This window comes from Bubalus bubalis, chromosome 11 (genome assembly GCF_019923935.1).
Source record: "Bubalus bubalis isolate 160015118507 breed Murrah chromosome 11, NDDB_SH_1, whole genome shotgun sequence".
Lineage (NCBI taxonomy): Eukaryota > Metazoa > Chordata > Mammalia > Artiodactyla > Bovidae > Bubalus > Bubalus bubalis.
The window spans coordinates 46,700,775-46,720,706 of NC_059167.1; the positions used below are offsets into that span (position 1 = coordinate 46,700,775).

Here is a 19,932-nt window from a genome sequence, read left to right on the forward strand (position 1 = left end):
TCGTGTCCGACTCTGTGTGACCCCATAGACGGCAGCCCAACCGACTCCTCCGTCCCTGGGATTCTCCAGGCAAGAGTACTGGAGTGGGTTGCCATTTCCTTCTCCAATATAGTAACTCACAATATTTAATGATTATACTTCATTTATATCAATAGTTATTATAAAATATTGGCTATAGGCCCTGTGTTGAGCAATAAATCCATTAGCTTATTTTATACATAATAGTTTGTATCTCATAATTCTCAATCCTTATGTTGCCCCTCCATCCTTCTCTCTTCCCACTGGTAACTACTAGTTTGTTCACTATAGCTATGAGTCTGTTTCTTTTAGATTCCATATGTGTGGAATAATCATACAATATTTCTCTTTCTCTAACTTATTTCAATTGGTATAATATCCTCTAAGTTGATCCATGCCTACATGCTCAGTCACTAAGTTATGTCAAACTCTTTGCAACCACATGGACTGTAGCCCACCAGGCTCCTCTGTCCATGGGATTTTTCAGGCAAGGATACTGGGGTGGGTCGCCATTTCCTTCTCCATAGGATCTTCCCAAACCAGAGATCAAATCTGTGTCTCCTGCATTGGCAGGTGGATTCTTTATCACTGAGCCATTAGGGAAGCCCCTAATTCTATCAGTGTTGTTGCAAATGGCAAAATTTCATTCTTTTTATGGCCAAGTAGTATTCCATTTTGTATATATATACCACCTCTTATTTCTCCATTTATCTGTTAATGGACACTTGGGTTGCTTGGCAGTTGTAAATAATGCTGCTATGGACATTGGTGGTTTATCATTTCAAAGAACCAGCTTTTAGTTTATCTTTTCTATTTTTTTTTAGTCTCTATTTTATTTTTTCTCTGATCTTTACAATTTCTTGCCTTCTACAAACTTTGAGCTGTTGCTCCTCTTTCTCTACCTCATCCCTGTGTGAGTTTAGGTTGTTCATGTGAGGTTTTTTCTTTGCTGAGGTAAACTTGTAAGGCTTACTTCCCTCTTACAGCTGCTTTTGCTGCATCCCATAGGTTTTTGGATCATCATGTTTTCATTTTCATTTGTCTCTAGGTACCTTTTTAATTTTCTCTCTGAAAATAAAAGTGCTTATAATACCTTCAGGCACTTTTTATTCAGCGATCCATTGGCTGTTTAGCAGCATGTTGCTGCTGCTGTTGTTTAGTCTCTAAGTTGTGTCCAGCTCTTTGCGACCCCATGGACTATAGTCTGCCAGGCTTCTCTGTCCATGGGATTTGCCAGGAAAGAAATACTGGAGTGGGTTGCCATTTCTTTCTCCGGAGAACCTTCCTGACCCCAGGGATCAAACTCAGATCTCCTGCTTGGCAGGCAGATTCTTTAGTACTGAGCCACTTAGGAAGCCCACAGCATATTGTTTACAGAAGCTAAATATTTTTAAAAATTTTAATAAAACTCGACAAATATTTGTTAATTTTGTCCCATGTGTCAAGTGCTATGCTGTTCCTAGAACAGAACAGTGAACATTGACAGACACAGTTCTTCCCCTTTTGGGTGTTTTAGGCTATTGAAGAGGGCATATATTAACCCTTAAATTTTAGATATAAGCTGATATGTGCTATGAGAACAAATAGCAAAACTCTCCTCTACACTAACTTGCCTTTACCCCGCCTTCAGTTAACAGCTTAGAATACTTGTAGCACTTTCAAGCCTTTAGTGTAATCCATGGACTATGTGCTTGTATGTTGTCCTATATTTTTTCAAATTGTTTCAAAGGGATGAACTTTTCATGATTTTATTGGAAGGCCATATGTGAAAATTCTAGTATCCTTCAGAGTGGTATGCCCTTCATCAGAATAAGATATAACTGTTGAGCTTAACTAGAGTGGTGATAGGAAGATAAAGAGGGAGAAACAGAGAAACTTTCCGTATAAAATAGTACAGTAATACATTAAAGATTTATCATAAGTAATACTTAATGTTTATTCAGTGCTAGCTGCCATTAAGAGAGGGTAAGTTTTTGAGGAGTTAAAAGTTGATTGGGATAATAAGAATCGGAAAGAGTAGAACAAGAGTCAAACTAAGCAGTACGAATCTCAGGGCTCATAGACACTAATTTCTACTCAAGACGTTGACTTTTGACAAATGTGCAACTATTTAGTAGCTAAAGTCCTGACAAAGTCCATATGCACAAGCGTGTACATAAGAAATTGCATGCACTTGCACACAATACTACCTGAATCAAAATCTCAAATTATAGTGTAGCTGTGATAAATAGAACCAAGAAGGAAGAAATAAAGATTCCCCCCCAAATAGGCAATAAACTAAAAATACATGTTGAGTAATAACATCAGTAATTGTTGTAATAAAGAAGAAAAGTGCTTGGAAAAGGTGATATAGGAAAAAAGCCCACCCTGTGCTTTAATGTATCCTATTTTTCTTTTCCAAAAACAATCATCCCAAGAGGGTTCCACCTGTAATATAGCACAACAAAATAACGTGACTCTGAGAAAATGACATACCGGAGAGACTACTGCCTGCCGGATGCTGCATACTCAAAACCTACCCTTAAAATGCAAATAATGAAAGTCATACTCTGGTTGTGCTGACAAGGCAGTTGGCACAACATAACTTTACCTCATATCTACAAAGGGGTGACCTTGATGAGAAAACCGAGCAACACTGCCCCTCAGAATGCTATAGTTGGTAACTAGTGGAATTGTAAATTTTTAGGATCAAACCCAGGTCTCCCACATTGCAGACAGATTCTTTACCAGCTGAGCCACAAGGAAAGCTTTATTTTATATACTATATACTAAATATAGTAGGGTTCCCCTGGTAGCTCAGTGGTAAAGAATCCACCTGCCAGTACTGGAGACGCAGGTTTGATCCTTGGGTTGGGAAGATCCCCTGGAGACAGAAATGGCAACCCACTTCAGTTTTTCTTGCCTGGGAAATTCCATGGACAGAAGAGGCTGGTGGGCTATAGTCCATGGGGTAGCAAAAGATTTGGACACGACTTAGCAGCTAACATCAACTAAATATACTATACACTACAAAAGAAGAAAACCAACTAAAACTTTTGGACTGGAAAATTACTTCTCCAGGTAGTGACCTTGTGTGATATTCTGGCGTGGCAAAGTAGGAATTTAGACACATGATTCTATTGTGTTAGGGAAAATATGACTACATATATCTGGGAAACTGTGTTTTGCATATATCTATATAGCCTCATCCAAAACAACTAAAGCAAACTCAGATCTATAGTAGATTAAACATTGGTTGTTTTCTAAAAATATGTCCTATTAACTATTACTTGACAAACCTCATCTTATCTTTCTTAAGAGTTTTAGTTTTAAAATTTTCTTTTCTTCTTGTACTTTGAAACACGGAAGAACAAATGTATCATTTATATGGCATCATAGCAGATGGCTACTTTTATAGCTAGCTGCTACTAATTTCACTAAGAAATTAAGAGAGAGGAAATTTAACACCTGTGGTGAAAATAACTCTGAAATGTATTGTCTCCTTCCTTACTTCCTTAATTTCATATTCATAGGCTTTGTTCCCATTGTCTGTTTATAAGACGGTTTTAAAACTCAAAGTGTGTTTTCCCACAGAAACCATGTCATAACTAGAGGCTGGATCCTCAGGCCATGCTGCCAGAGTAAAGCTTCCTGCTCAAGGTCACACAGCTCACATTACTGAGAAGACATAAGAAGAAACTAACAAAAACAGATTCACAGGGACTCTCAGCTCTACCCACTCACTGGCCTTGAACCCCAGGCCCCAAACCGTTCTTGAGACGTCCTTAGGTTTGGAATCCACCTTGGATATAACACCTTTAGGTATTCTTCCCGAAGCCAGTGCCTGGAAAAGAGAAAGCCTAGCTCCCAGCAGGAGTCACAGGAGGGGACTGGCAGTTGCCCATAAACTGTGCAAGCATATGTAAGAGCTTCCTGAACAAGGGAAATGATTTCAGCATTTTTTTTTTTTTTGGATGACCATCTTCCCAGCAGCACGAGAAAGACTGCCCTGAGCAGTGACTCCTACGTGTGCTTCTCCTGCCCTCCTGTCAGCTGTCGCTTCTGCTATCAGAGTTCCTGCCACTAACAGTCTCCCCACTTGCAATTTGCTATTTCTAATCTGTCATCTGAGAAATCAGATGACCACGGCTGTTAGAACCGTGTGTAAATTGAGAGCCAGGCACTAAGAGATAGCCAGAATTCCTCTCCTTCAGGAGATCATTGGTGGGTTTCCTGGTAGGCATTTCTTTTCTTCTGAGTTTTTCTTATCTAATCCTCTGCTTGACAGTCTCAGAAAGCTGACCTCCATCTGCAGAAGGTGCTCCTGCTGTACAGTACAGTGAAGAACACACGAGAACAAAAGACAAACACACCGCAGCACAAGTGCCCAACACTCAGCCTGGGGAGCTTCAGACTCAGTTCTCTGTGTTCCATTTCCTCCTTAGCAAAATGGGTTTAACCATACAGAGTTGGTGAAATATGATGAATTAAAATTATGAACTGCTTCAGAATGAGTTGTGAAAATAATGATCTTTAAAAGAACTAGTGGCTTTGCCTTCAAAGGGCTCCAAAGAGGCCTCTGTGCAGCCACATCCAGCCTTTATCCTGATTCTTTCATTCATTATTACACAAGCAACCCTTGTCATTACAAATAAATCAGAAATATGGAAAAACAAAAAGAAAGCAAACAAAATCCCACCAAGTGGCATAAGACATAAACAGACATTTCTCCAAACTGCTGCTATAAGGCAAATTCAGCCTGTCATCTGCTTTTGTAAATAAAGGTTTATTGGAACACAGCCCCCCCCCCACTCCTTTATATATTATCAATGGCCTCTGTGCTACATATGAGGGCAGAGTTCAGTAGCTGCAACAGAGACCATATGAATCACAAAGCTTAGAATATTAACTGCCCAACCCTTTACAGATAAAGTTTTCTTGACCTATCTTATCAATAAATGTTTTACTTTCAAGCAAATATGACTTCATCTTTCCCACACACAAAAACATTCAGTTGTTTAATATAGCATATTTCTTAACACAGGCCATAAGCTTAACAGAAGACCTTCGATAATAATCATAATATTTACATTTAATAACACAAATTCATTACACAAGTTTTCTATTATGTAAATCCATTGCTGTAAACAGAAAAGTCCTCAGAATTAATGTAAATTCAATTCTTAAAAGAAAAATGAACTTGGAGCTGAGATTTATTTCTGGTGTGTATTTTAGGGGGAAAAAAATCAGTATTACATTATCGCTATTGTATCTCATAGCAATGAGAGTGACAAAACTGCCCAGAGTTGTCAGTGCCAAATACAATGTGAGAGCTCAAATATTAATCAAAATGACATCTCCAATTTTTTCCCTTCCTAATCAGGCCTAAACATCATGGGACATCTGGCAAATCAATAAGCAAAACTGAATGCCCTCATCACTCCCAACCTGGCAGCGCTGCACTTTTATCCAGAAGACAAGGGCCCCCACTGCTGCATAAATACTCTGCTCTGATTGTTTGCTTCTCCCATGAGACAAGCACGCCCACCTATGATCCCACACTTTTCCCTGTTACGTATCTGACTATGCCACCTGTCACTGAAAAGATACACCTCTGATGATCTCAAGATAAGATAGGCATGGGTGGTACATGGCTCTAGAATATGCCTGTGCATTCTACCAGAGAGAATAAATCAGTGAATAAATACATCTCATGAACAAAGTGAGAACAGGTTGTTATAAAGCATCTGTGAAGAACTAGTCTCGTATCCTGTCCTCCACAACTGGAGTAAGGTGACACGGGGCCTAATCTATACCCCACCCCTGGGCTTGTGGTGCAGTTGAGAATTAATTACTTTTGGTTTTACTCCCTTTCCTTTGCCTTTTATTTCTAGGTCTCTTTCCCCCAAATCCGTATCCCACTGACACCTCCTATTTTTCTTTCTAGGGCGCTCTGGAGTTGCTCTAGTGCTGAAAGATCTGATAAATGCCTGAGTGTCAATTTATTCCTTCTCCATGTATTCAGAGGAGGCAGAGTGCTTGAGAAATGGAGCAGAGAATAGGTCTGTTCACACATAGAACGAAGTTTTTGCAAAACTAAAAGGATAAAAATAGGAAAAGTTGGCTGGTGTAGAAAATATACAGACTTCTACACAAGGAAGTGAGGCATGTGCTGTGAATTTCAAAAACCCTAGGGAAGACTTGAAGGAGAAAGCTAAGGATCTATCTACAGTTGGGCAGCCAGGATCTAACAGCCACCACAACTGGCCAATGGTAAGATGAACTCATTTGTACTCAATCTATTGAAGTGCAAGAACACTTAGGTTGGTTCATCCATTCATTCATGTGCTAGGCCTGTCATTGAACAAGCATATTCTAGACCCTCACAGACCATTTTTCAGCCAAATTGTTTTGGTCCTAGCTGGTACTTTTCTCCCCTAACTTTATGAAACTGTAAATGGAAAGTCTTCCTGATCCTGGATTTTCCCACCTTTACAGGAAAAGGATAATATAAGTATCAAGTAGAATAAATATATTGGAAGTATATTAGCTAGATGAAAGGCAGCATGAGAGAGAAAAAGTAATTCATTAAATTTTCAACAAAATTGGAATTGCTGAGGTTAAAGGCAGCTCAAAACAAAGCCAATACCAGACACAGACTAAAAGGAACAGCATAGACTTATTCATAAGGAATGAATGTGGTAAGGAATTCAGCTGTCAGCTGTCTTCACAGTGTTGTGGGGCTAAAATAAGATTATCAACCCGAGGAGGCTTTGAAAAAGTAAAAAGTCACATCACAAATATAAAGGCAATGATATAATTATAGGTGACAAATTTTCACGAGTTATAAGCTTAAGATGAGTTATGGTAGTTCATAAACTATTACTGCAGATTAGCAAGAGATAAATAGCCTCATAATTTCATTTGGAACAAATATCCTATAAGTTAATCGAGCACTAAATGTGCACATATCAGTTTATATGGCCATTTTAAAACAAGCTTTTTTATAGGAAAAAAATATAAATAACCAACTGTAGGAGATTCCTGAGTTAAAGTATGGCATATCCATAATGGCCACTATGTCAATTATTGTTCATTTGTCAACCCACTCCATCCTTCCGATACCCTTCTGTGTCTTGCTCTGTGCCCTTGGCTGATTTCTAAAACTGCCCTTCCTGTCTGACTTTCAGTTGGATTAAACTAATGAAGGTGACTGCAAAAGGAAAGAGAAGAGAATTTCCTCCAGCTCTCTTTGTTTCAGTACTGAATTTCTGGTGGGAGTGCTATGCATGCGAGCTAGGTCATTTCAGTCATGTCTGACTCTTTGCAACCCTATGGACTGTAGCCTGCCAGGCTCCTCTGTCCATGGGTTTCTCCAGGGAAGAACACTGGAGGGGGCTGGCATTCCCTTCTCCAGGGAATCTTCCCAATCCAAAGATCGAACCTGCATCTCTTACATCTCCTGCATTGTCTGGCAGTTCTTTACCACTGGTGCCACCAGGAAAACCCAGGGAGCTCTGTGACCCCAGGGAGTAATCACCCTCTTTGGCTTCAGCTTGAATTGGGTTCCAGTACTACTATTTTCTCATCATTCACTTCAGCCCTAGAGACGGTAAGAGCTTCCTGATACTGCTAGTGTCCAGGTAACGGCCTCACTGTCCATTCCTTGTCTGTTTCTTAATCCCCATCTACATCCCTCTAATGAGTCCTTTCATTACAGTCTCTTCATTTTACCCACCTGGGTTGAATTCAGTTTCTGGCCAGGGCCATGACTGAAATACAATACAGACATCTGTTTATTGACATAGAAAGATGTCTGATAGAAAGTAGATCAAAATATTAGGAGCAGCTATCTTTAGGGAGTGGGATAGGATTCCATTTTTTATGTTTCTCTCTATTCTTCAACTGTTCTACATTTGATTATATATTTGGGGAGCATAAAAAGAAATATTAAAATACAATGTTGGAATAAATATGGTTTCAAGAACTGCTAGTGGTTTTTCTTCCCTTCGTTACTGCCTGTCCCATCAAAAAGAAAGAAATAAAAAGTTGCATTGCTTGAAAGGTATCCTGGTGGGGCAATGGAACCAAAAACACTTATGAGTACCCAGATTTTTAAAAATTCTTCCTAGACTCTGTTTTCTAAGAGAAAATATGTTTGATTAGCAAGTATTTAAAATTTCAAAATTAAAAACAATGCAGTTGTACTTTTTAAAAAATGGATAACCAACAGGGACCTACTGTATAGGACAGGAAACTCTGCTCAATATTCTGTAACAACCTAATTGGGAAAAGAATTTGTAAAAGAATGGATACATGTATATATATAACTTAACCACTTTGTTGTACACCTGAAACTAACACAACATTATTATATCAACTATACTCCAATATAAAAAAAATTAAATAAATACTATTGTAACCATTAAAAAACAATGTAGTTGCACACGTTTGTCCAGGTATATGTTTTACAGATTCAGATTTCACAAGCAAAAGTCAAGATTTTGCAACATTTTTTTGATAATATTTAAAATAGTTAACTCTTACTTAAGACTTGGCACTGTTTACAAGCATTTTAGGTATTTGTTAATGTAAGGGAAGACAAGTACTATTACTCCCATTTCATAGATGAGGAAATGGACATGCAGTGAAGCCCAGTTATTTGTCCAAGGTAATATAGTTCTTCATTAGTAGGTCCTGGAGGCAAGCCCAGGCATTAGAACCCATTTTATCCATTATACTCAAACACCACTTAGTTGATAGATTACCTAAGAATTCTAAAGCTCTTCTAGTTCTGTGAATATGTACAAAGAACAATGGGGAGCCTCATATTGGCTCACCCCTTGCTAGTGTGTAATCTCACACATTTACAAATCAGACCTATAGATTCCTCATGGATACAATGAGGAAAAATACCTCTTCTATCTACCTTAGAAATTGTGACAATCTAATGGGAAACGAGCATGAAAGCCCATCAAAGCTGCAAAGCAGGACAAATGTAAGGTGATATTATGTTGCATCCTCTGTGTGTCATCATTAACACATGAATGTCAAATATAAAGAAAATAGTAATTATTTTGGTGAAGTATGGCTCTAAACCATAACATTATAAACTATCCAGTCTGTTAATAACACCCAACATAAAACCACCACGGATTAATCAATACGAATCATGCAATGGTTTCAGTGAAATGTACTCTCCAGTGCACTCCCTTGACTCACATTCATTAATTACTTCACCGTATTTGATTTGTTCCCAGCATTTGCCTGAAATGTGTTGCTCTCAACTTAAGAGTTATAGAGTAAAACTTTTTTAAAAAAAACTTAAAACTTAAAGCTGTATATTCTCTATGCTATGACATCAAAAGTTCAATTGAACCACTCAGTTTTCAGTTTCCCTGACTCAACTTTTTGGAGTTTTGTAATTAATTATATTCCATTATTACTGATCATCAATTAGCTCAAAATGTTGCTGAGATGGTGAGTATGCTGAAGAAGGCAGAATTCAATGATAATTTGAGACTAATAGTAGGACACTAAATTTCCCTCTTGTTAATAATTAAAGTAGATAACTTATGTATTTATTTATAGCTTCCAGAAATATCCAGCTCAGTCCTATGCTCTGCTCCGTCAGCTAATCACCAGTGGGTCAGGGTCTGACTTGGGCCATGGTGTTTATTTTCCATTCATGCCTGCAAATGAAGCCTTTAAGTGTAGCTCAACCAAAGGTAAAAGGAAGTGAGGGATTCGCATGTATTTTCTGGAACTTTCCACCCAGCCAAATGCTTTGATGCATACATACGTAAAGGATAAAAAAAGGTGTAATTTCAATATACCTGTTTCAATTTCCCAGATGTAAACAGAGTCATCTGCACATCCAACAATCAGAAAATTCTCAACGGGATGCCACTTTATCATCCTCACAGGGAAAAGGTGCTTCCGGGCACTCAGGAGGCACCTCCGCCCCTCCAGGTGAAGAAGAGCCACAGAGTGGTCACTGCACACACAGCAGATTACCTGATAACTTCGTAGCTGTGGAAAAAAGAAAATCCAGCATTCTTTGTAAGTTAATAGTCAAATGCTTTCTTTAAAATTCAACTTGATTTCCCCCTTAGTAACATGAGTTTTTGTTAAAACCCCATTTACCAAATGACGGATCTGCTTTCTATAGCACCTCTCCACATAACACTGCACAGAGGAGCTTTGCATACCAAGTAGATTTTAAATTCAAAGATATATCAGGAAGGTCAAAAGACACACGGCAAGAGGAGAATTCCAGGCCAGATCTACTCATAAGATAAATGAAGGACTTGACCATCACTCAGCAGATTCAGGCAGTGAGGCAGACGTCGGAAATAATGCAGAATAAAATAAACCCCAGAACTAATTTGTTGCCACAAAAAGAAGCTATTTGTAGACACAAGCTTAGGCCCAAGGGTATCATGAGCTGGTATTTTCCACTTACAGTCTCAAAATGTGATTTGGTGCTGTTCCCAGAACTATACAAATTCTAATCCAAACAGGAAACTCAGTGTAGACACAATCTAAAAGAGGTAAGCATTAGATAGTTCCAGCTGAATGTACAGCTTCAAAGACACGAGGACCAAAAATAGTGTCACAGGACAAAAATTCTTAAGATACTTTTAAAAACATCAGCATGTGGTTACCTTGAGCATAGTTTAGGACAAACACCTTTCTTGCTGGGTGCTGCCGAGGCTCACCCAGAAGTTTACAGGGCAGCTCTGTGCCTCACCACGAGGGCCATGCACTGATCAGCCCACAGTGGGGATGGCTGGAGTGTGGGAAGAAGGAGGAGTGGGCATTCTGTCTGCACTCTCTTTTTATCTTTTCTAACCATTTTGCAATACGGATGCTCCTACTTTCCCTAAGGCACCTGGCCAGACTTCTGGCTGCTATGTTAAAAGCATCAGTTGACATCCCTTTGAGAATCTGCCAGTGCAAATCACTGACCTCTCTCAGTGGGGCACTGGGGGATGTGTTATTTTTCCTAGTAATAAATTTCTCCTCTCCTTTTTAAAGGAGCCTGCAGAAATTCTGAGGAGGGGGAAATCAAAAATGACAGGTGATATACGGGGAGGCTGGACTTGTAGAATGGGGCAGATGGCACTGTTGCCCAACTATTACCTCGTGGAGAACCTGCCCAACCCACAGCTTCCAGAACAGACAGCCCAATGTACTTCAGGAAATTCACACACACATATAACACACAAAAATAACATGTGAACACAGATTCTATGGCTCGAGTAGACAGTAGACCCCTACTAGGCCAAGTGAATTCTCGTTTCTAGTCATTTGCAGTTGTAAAGCTAAAAGAAGTCATAGGAAGCGGCAAGATAAAGGACTAATCACAGAAAAGCAGACCATATTGGGGCAGTGGATTCTAAGAGTAACCTTTGTTTCTGAATTTGAGTTCAAGTTCCACTGCAGATTCTGCTGTAGTGTTTTTGTTTTTAAACTTTTTATTCTGTATTGGAGTATAGCCGATTATGGAGGAGGGCATGGCAATGCACTCCAGTATTCTTGCCTGGAGAATCCCCATGGACAGAGAAGTCTAGCAAGCTACAGTCCATGAGGTCATAAAGAGTCGGACACGACTGAGCATGCGCCCAGGAGGAGGAGAGGTTTCTCCCCTAAACTCCCCTCCCATCCAGACTGCCACATAACATTGAGCAGAGTTCCATATGCTTTACAGGAGGTCCTTGTTGGTTCTGTAGTATTTTGTCTTGGATGCCTAAGGATTGCCTTTTATGTCCTTTCAATAAACTCCCCTTTTATTTGGCTTTGAATGTGTCCTGATCTTTGGAGCTCTGACTCCAAATCAGCTATGACTGAGGCAGAAGTAAAAGGGGTAAGGAATGAAACTGATTTGGACTACTATCCTGGAGTCTAAAGGAAAATATATATTTTTTGTAAAAAGGAAGAACTTCAGGAATAAAAAACATATCAAGGTACCTCAAACCACCAGACAGTTGTTTTTTTTGGGGGGGAGGGGGTTGTAGGGCTTACTTAACTTCGTTTTACTATTTTGTTTAATCATTTCTGTTCCTGAAACACTACTTTAATTTTTTCTTACTACAAAAATATAGTGCAAGTTATCTCTGGTTTTACTTTGGAGCTGATTTTTCATAATATTACTGTGGAGAAATAATTTTTACAAGTCAGTCAATTAACATAAACTCAAAGAACTCAAAACATGTTTGTTCATATTGCTGAATTTAAGCTGACATTGCATGAGATTATATCTGAAAATATTTCCTTTCCTCAGCATAAGGTAGACGCTCATAAATTTGAGAAAATTCAATGTTGAAAATATTTGTTAAATAAACAAAAGAGCAAATAAATACCTATTTAAGAAAAAGAAAATGTAATGATCATTATTATTATTAAATTGTTAAAGGCAAAAGTTAATTTTAATTTATAATTCCTATATATTTATTTTTCCATTGAGTGTCCATTGAGTGCATGAGTGCTAAGTCACTTCAGCTGTGTTTGACTCTTTGTGACCCTATAGACTGTAACACACCAGGTTCCTCTGTCCATGGGATCCTCCAGGCAAAAATACTGGAGAAGGTTGCCATGCCCTCCTCCAGGGAATGTTCCCGACTCATAGATTGAACCTGAGTCTCTTATATCTCCTGCACTGGGTGGTAGGTTCTTTACCACTAGCACCACCTGGGAAGCCCTCAGTGTCCATTACTTTTTATTTAAAAAGAAAAGATAATTTCATTAAAAATTAAGATGTAGAACTAGGGGAAAAAGTGTAAGTAAGTGTAAGTTAAAGAGAGTTAACTGACTTTTGTAAAGGCGAGAATTGATGAGACTTTTGCTTTAGAGCCGCATTATCTGTATAAGCTGTAAAAATAATAGAATTCATAACAAATAAGAAAAGGAATTCATAAAAATCACCCAGTTGTATTATGGGTATTTTTTCTTTTCCATGGAACTACGAGATATTTTTCCTTAGAGCTTTTAAATGTTCTGAAATGTTATATAACTTAAGTTTATGTGTTACGTTTCAGTCTTCATCTTAACTTACTTTGAAATTCTCTGGGGACATCAAAAGACTTGTTACCAGGCCAGCTTGCAAAAAGAATTTATGCAAAATTTCTTCAGTAAAGATATTCCACAAGATGACCCATGAGTCTTGGTCCCCAGATACCAGCCAACTTTGGTCTAATTTTGAAGAGAGACCATGTGGGTAAAGCAAGGAAGTAACACTGTGGTGATGACCTTTGAGAACTTTCTGAGGAAGGGAACCTGGAAAACAACCAAACACCAAATAATAAAAGAAAGTTACTTTTGTTCAAGAAATAATCCTGAGATTTTCTTTTATAAATTTTTAGTGTAAGAAAACTGCATATAATTAGAAGTAGGCAGTTGACTAAGAAAATTAATAAACAACCCTTTGTTGTTGTTGTTTAATTGCTAAGTTGTGTCCAACTTTTTGCAACCCCATGGACTGCAGCACACCAGGCTTCCCTGTTCTTCACCATTTCCCAGAGTTTGCCCAAACTCACATCCATTGAGTCATGATGCTATCTAACCATCTCATACTTTTGTTGCTTCCTTCCCCGCCTGCCCTCAATCTTTCCCAGCATCAGGGTCTTTTCTGTTGGACCATAAAGAAGGCTGAAGAATTGATGCTTTTGAACTGTGGTCCTGGAGAAGACTTTTGAGAGTCCCTTGGATAGCTAGGAGATCAACCAGTTAATCCTAAAGGAAATCAACCCTGAATATTCATTGGAGGGACTGATGCTGAAGCTGAAGCTCCAATACTTTGGCCACCTGATGAGAACAACCCTTGGATTATTTCAAAAGGCAAGTGCCTCACTACAAGCTAGGTCATGCTTTTGATAGAGCACTGAAGCTGGGTGTTCAAAGTCTACTAGTTCTTCAAGGATGTGAGCAAGTTACCAGTTCCAGTGCCAAGAAATAAAACTCTGTCATACAAGAGTGACAGTTCATACATTCTGTGTCTACAAAAGTAATCTCAGAACATTTCTGCTGTCCTTTAAAACAACACAGTCACATCTAGTATAAAAGAAAACCAAAGTTTCACAGAAATATTTTTGCTTCAGAAGATATTACAGATTACCTAGTTCCACCACTTCATTTTACTGATAAAGCATCTGAGGCTCAGAAGGGTTAAGTGACTTGAATGCGAGTGTGAAGAAACACAGCATAATGTTTAAGAGCATAGCTTTGCTAGTAAACAAATCTGGTTTTATTTTTCTGGGTCTGTTGGTTACTAGATGAGTCACAATGGACAACTTGCTTTTTCCCTCTAAGCCACAGGTACTGCATCTGAAACAGTGGGACAAAATAGCCCTTAGTTCACACAAGACAACTATGTGAAATAAAATAATGTACATAATTTCTTAGCATTGGCACTTGGTAGGAAAACCTGGGTATGAAAACCTGGGTTTCATACCGTATGAAACCTGGGTATTTCATACCATAACTATGCTGCTAAGTCACTTCAGTCGTGTCCGACTCTGTGTGACCCCATAAATGGCAGCCACCAGGCTTCCCCGTCCCTGGGATTCTCCAGGCAAGAACACTGGAGTGGGTTGCCATTTCCTTCTCCAATGCAGGAAAGTGAAAAGTGAAAGTGAAGTCGCTCAGTCATGTCCGACTCTTCACGACCCCATGGACTGCAGCCTACCAGGCTCCTCCATCCATGGGATTTTCCAGGCAAGAGTACTGGAGTGGGGTGTCATTGCCTTCTCCGTCCATAGCTATAGTAGAACACAAACTTACTGATACTCAGTTTCCACACTTCTTCTTCCTTCATTATTGGCTAAACTCAAAAAAATTAGAGAGGACCACAGACCACAATCTCTTTTTATTTATACTGGGTCCCAAAGAATCATTATTACTTCTTGTATTCCATCAGACACCTCTTTATTTTATATCCACTAACAAACCAAGATGAATATTAATTCAGATGCCACCAGTCTAATGTAGGTGTCTGCTTTTTTTTTCTGGATAAGATAAATCAGCCGAGATCAAATATGCTAAGGTCTTAAGCTTTTTTACTAACTTTTAGCATCAGCCATTGAGACACAGAGCAATAAGCACACTGTTGTCGTTGTTGTTTAGTCGCTAAGTTCTGTCTGACTCTTTTGTGACCCCATGGAAGCCCACCAGGCTTCTCTGTCCTCGGGGATACTCCAGGCAAGAATATTGGAGTGGGTTGCCATGCCCTCCTCAAACAAATTTATCTACACAACTCCAAATCTCAGTCACCTCTATATGTCCTTCTTTTACATAAGACAACTTTCTGCATAATGGTCTTTACTTAATAGACTTTTGCTGTTGTAATGCACAAAGGTATATAAAAACATATTTATATTTCATTGACACAAAAATGAAAAATGAAAATAGGAAGATACCACTTTTTCCTGATTGGTACATGTTAAAAAGTTGAATAGAATAGAAGTTTGGCTTAGGTTTGAGGAAAAAGGCATTTTTATATATATGTGTTAGTGGATACACATGTATATTGATGTACTTTGGAAAACATTTCAAGATATATTTTCAAATATTTAAAAATATACATAAAATGCATAAAAATACATATCAAACATTTAAAAATTTAAAAATATACAAAAAGATTGATCTAGTAATTCTACTGGAAAATAATTTTATACATATACCCACATATATGTGCAAAGAGAGTTAATTCTGCATTGTCTATAGTAGCCAAAGGCTAGAAAAAATCAAACACACATCATAGTAGATTTTTCAAATTAAAATTCAATTATTATTAATCATTTAAAATGAAGTCATAAAGAATGTGCTCCAAAATATTTTATTAAGATTTAAGAATATTTTAGTAAAATATATAGACTGTGGTTTCACTTTTATAATACAACTAAAAGACTGTATACCGCAATCTTGTTATATGCCTATATATGCATAGGACATTTTAGAAAGGGTATAAAGAAACTTATTAGCACTTGCCTTTGGTGATCTTCCTGGAAGATCAAATAAGGAGAGAAATTTATTTCTCATCATATAGTCTTCTATTTGACTTTTAAAAAAACCTTTATGTGTTTTACTTTAGAATTAAAACATGCACAAATTTACTAGCAAATGCCTACAATTTTTTAAGCTTCAGCAATCTTCTTAGTACAGCTTATTAGTTGAAGCTTAGGTAAATTAAATAAATAGGGTCAAATAAAATTCGAGACCTTTTAGTAAAGAACCGCCTTCTAGAAGTCCTGCTTTGGCAGCATTCAAAGCCTGTGTAATGAAAATTGTCCCATCTTCACAGCCACATATTAGTTTATCAAGACTTGGAACATACTCTGATGAAGTGACAACCGCAGTTTCATTCTCATCTTTAAACCCAGAGAAGTAGTCACTAATAGTTTGTGATGTGGTAGAGTGCTTATCAAAATTATCTTGAAGGGTCCAAGTGGTAGTTATTGGTATCTCTAAGAAGAAAACACACAAAAGGGAAAATTTTGGTTTATAAATTCATCACAGATATAGAAAATATTATCAAGGCACCATACCTTGGGGCACATAGAGGCTCTTTTGCCATCCTAATAGTGTGCTATAGGCAGAAAGTTCTCCTGCTATGCATTGTTTTCACTCCAAATGCTTTTTTATTGGTTCTCTCTCCCTTAAGAAGCCTCAGAAGAATAGATGTGTATTAGTGGATTCATTTTTAGACTTAAGTCAACTGAAAAAGAACTGAGAAACTCTTTCGAATAGAGAAATTAGTTGAAAAGGAATACAGGATATGGAAATGACAAATTCAAAAATACGAATGTGATCTATCAGTCTACCCTGTATTCATATTGTCAACATTCATTTCAATTCAATAAAACATCACTCACAGTAAGCTGGTGTTAGTTTGAATTACAGTGGCCACACTGCTGAATAAGATCTATAAGCATCATGTTTATGCCGATATTTATGTTAGTATCTAATGCATAGTGGTACATGAGAACTTCTTCTTGTTTGTAGCCTCCTATTACTTAACTTGAAAAAAAAGCACCAGATTAATTATAAAGTATTTCTTAAAAGACAGGTGATTAGAAATAGAATTTGTCTTACCTCTAGGAGAACCATCAAACTTGGACACAGGAACATCAGGGATGTGCCACAAAGTAATTCTTCCAGAGACTTCTCCAGAGAAAAGTATCTTATAAAAAGGTTCTTTCCTTTCATTTATGTATCCCATAACAAAAGGAAGGCTCTGGTCCAACTAAAAAAGTTAAAATTTATGTAAAAAAAAAAAAAAACTTTCAAAAAAAGGTCTATATAATGGCAGGCATTGCTTTTAAATGAAAGAACAAGGCTTCATGGATGAACTAAATTATTTCCATTTATTCCCACTTATTCAAAGTTTCAAGTAAATTTAGGAAAAGAGTCTCTCACTCAAGACAAAAAAAAACATTTTTATAAAATAAGAAGCAAAGTCATCAGCTAGATTTCAGAGCATTAATAAGAATAGCTAACATTTATTGAACATGTTCTGTGTGCATATTACACGTACTGTTAGGGGCTTTGCATGTATTCAAGTTAAATAATCCTGTGAATTTGGTACTATTATTGTCCTCATTTTACAGATGAATAATCAAAGAGGGAAGAGGTTAATTTATCTAAGGTGATATCGATAACAGTGGGCGTTTCAGTCTGGTAATTATGACTCAAAAGCCCATGCGATAATGGCAGTGCTCTACTGGGCGCGGAGGAGGTCTGATTTCTTTCTGCTCCTTCAGTTCCAACTGTCACTTAAAACAGCAACAATAATATTTGTACGGTAATTTTGTGGTATTAATGTGCTTTCTAATTTTTGTTGACTATTTTTCAGATATAACATATTTGATTTCAAATTAGGTCCCATCTGGCCCCAAAGAAAATGAATCCATAACTTATATATATATATGTATGTATGTATATATATACAATATATACTATGATATTAGTATAAATACATGCTATAATTTACATAAATATATACATTATATATTTACGTGTATGAAGATCATTTTGTTGAGACACAGAATGAAAAATGGGCATCAGATACGCTTTCACTAGTGAATGGGCCTCGAATCTTTCTAGTACCTCAGTGCAGTGTAGATGTTCCTTGAGCAGACATGTATGTAGATTATGCACAACGGGTCAAAATGATTAAGTGATTAGAAAAATGAAAACAAAACCCTCTTTTCATGTACAAATAAAAGGCACCCTGAAGAGAAAGCCAAGGGCTGGTGCTAGAAATAAAAAAGTCTAAGAAAGTGATAGTTTCTTGTCAGAAAACGCATGTTTGAAGGCTCAGATAGATAGTTCAGTGAAAAAATTCTATAATGTATTTCTAGAGAATATTAAGGGCCAAAATATCACTACATTTAATCCTTACAGCAAAGCTACAGAGTAAATAAACATTATATTTCTCTTATAGAGATAAAGAAACTAAGATGGGAAGAGAATAAAAAAAGTAATTCAAGACCAAGATATGTAATCCTCTAAAGTCTCAAGAAATAAGAGCATTGAAGAAAAACAGTTTCAATGAAGTAAGTTCCCTAACTCTTTTTTTTTTAAGATTCAGAAGGCACTTTGGGGTCTTATACTTCTCAAGGCCTTCAATTTTGTGTTAGAAATGGTGTTGGTACAGTTTGATTATTGGCCTCTCAAACTCTCTCAAGCTTTGGGAACCTTAAAATTGACTAGCTCAATTTTCTCATGATTTTGATATGAAAATGAAGCTGCAGAGAGGCTGAGCAGTTACTCAAATTGTTGGTGGTACATCCCCTCCCTCAAAGCAAAATGTGCTGCCCCACTACCCATTCTCCCCAGACCGCTCTTATCCCTGCTACCCTCACTTCTGTGCTGCTGCTGCTCACTTGCTCATACCCACTCCTTGATGCCTCAATCTCCTCCTTTCCAGTAGTTAGCTCTTGAGTTCAACTGAAAACTCCCTCAGAGCCCCTTACCATGTGATTCTCATTTTTCATAACAGTACCCATCACCTATCACAAGAAGTGCCTATCCTCCAAGAGGTAATAAAATGGTCATTAACAGTGAATTCTCTTGGGATAAATACCTGGATTAAAATCCTGGTTTTAGCTCATACTAAACTCTATTACCAGAGAAGGCAATGGCACCCCAATCCAGTACTCCTGCCTGGAAAATTCCATGGATGGAGGAGCCTGGTGGGCTGCAGTCCATGGGATCGCTGAGGGTTGGACATGACTGAGCGACTTCACTTTCACTTTTCACTTTCATGCACTGGAGAAGGAAATGGCAACCCACTCCAGTGTTCTTGCCTGGAGAATCCCAGGGACGGGGGAGCCTGGTGGGCTGCCGTCTGTGGGGTCACACAGAGTCGGACACGACTGAAGTGACTTAACAGCAGCAGCAGCAGCAAACTCTATTACAAGAGCCAGTTACTTCATTTAGACAATTTACTTAACCTCCCTGTATCTCTTTTTCCCCTAACTGTCAAAGAAGGCTAATAAATAAAAGCACCTACTACACAGAATACTGTCAGGATTAATGAATTAATAACAGTAAGTACTTAGAATGGTGGTGCTAGGGGTAAAGAAGCCTTCTGTCAATGCAGGAGTCAGAAGAGACACAGGTTTGATCCCTGGGTCAGGAAGTTCCCATGGAGGAGGTTATGGCAACCCACTCCAGAATTCTTGCCTGGAGAATCCCACAGACAGAGGAGCCTAGTGGGCTACAGTCCATAGCGTCGCAAAGAGTTGGACACAACTGAAGCAACTTAGAACACATGAACAATAAATAGAAACCATTCTTAATATCCATTCTCAGAACAAATGAGAAATTCACTCCAAAGTCCACTTCCAGATTCTGGAACCAAATTGCCTAGGTTCAAATCTTGGGAATTAACCTCTGTGAGCATCAGTTTCAAAATGGGGTCATGGTGGAAAT

General features: G+C 38.0%; 1 protein-coding gene across 1 annotated transcript in view; it reads right to left on the reverse strand.

The window, feature by feature from the left end:
• WDR72 (WD repeat domain 72) overlaps positions 1 to 19,932 on the reverse strand; it is a 227,192-nt gene that overhangs the window by 156,537 nt on the left and 50,723 nt on the right. Inside the window, exons 10-13 of the mRNA XM_025295622.2 lie at positions 17,089 to 17,239; positions 16,215 to 16,460; positions 13,055 to 13,275; positions 9,834 to 10,029 (exon numbers count right to left, since the gene is read on the reverse strand). Coding sequence (XP_025151407.2) covers positions 9,834 to 10,029; positions 13,055 to 13,275; positions 16,215 to 16,460; positions 17,089 to 17,239 — 814 coding nt within the window. The remainder of the gene's footprint in view (positions 1 to 9,833; positions 10,030 to 13,054; positions 13,276 to 16,214; positions 16,461 to 17,088; positions 17,240 to 19,932) is intronic.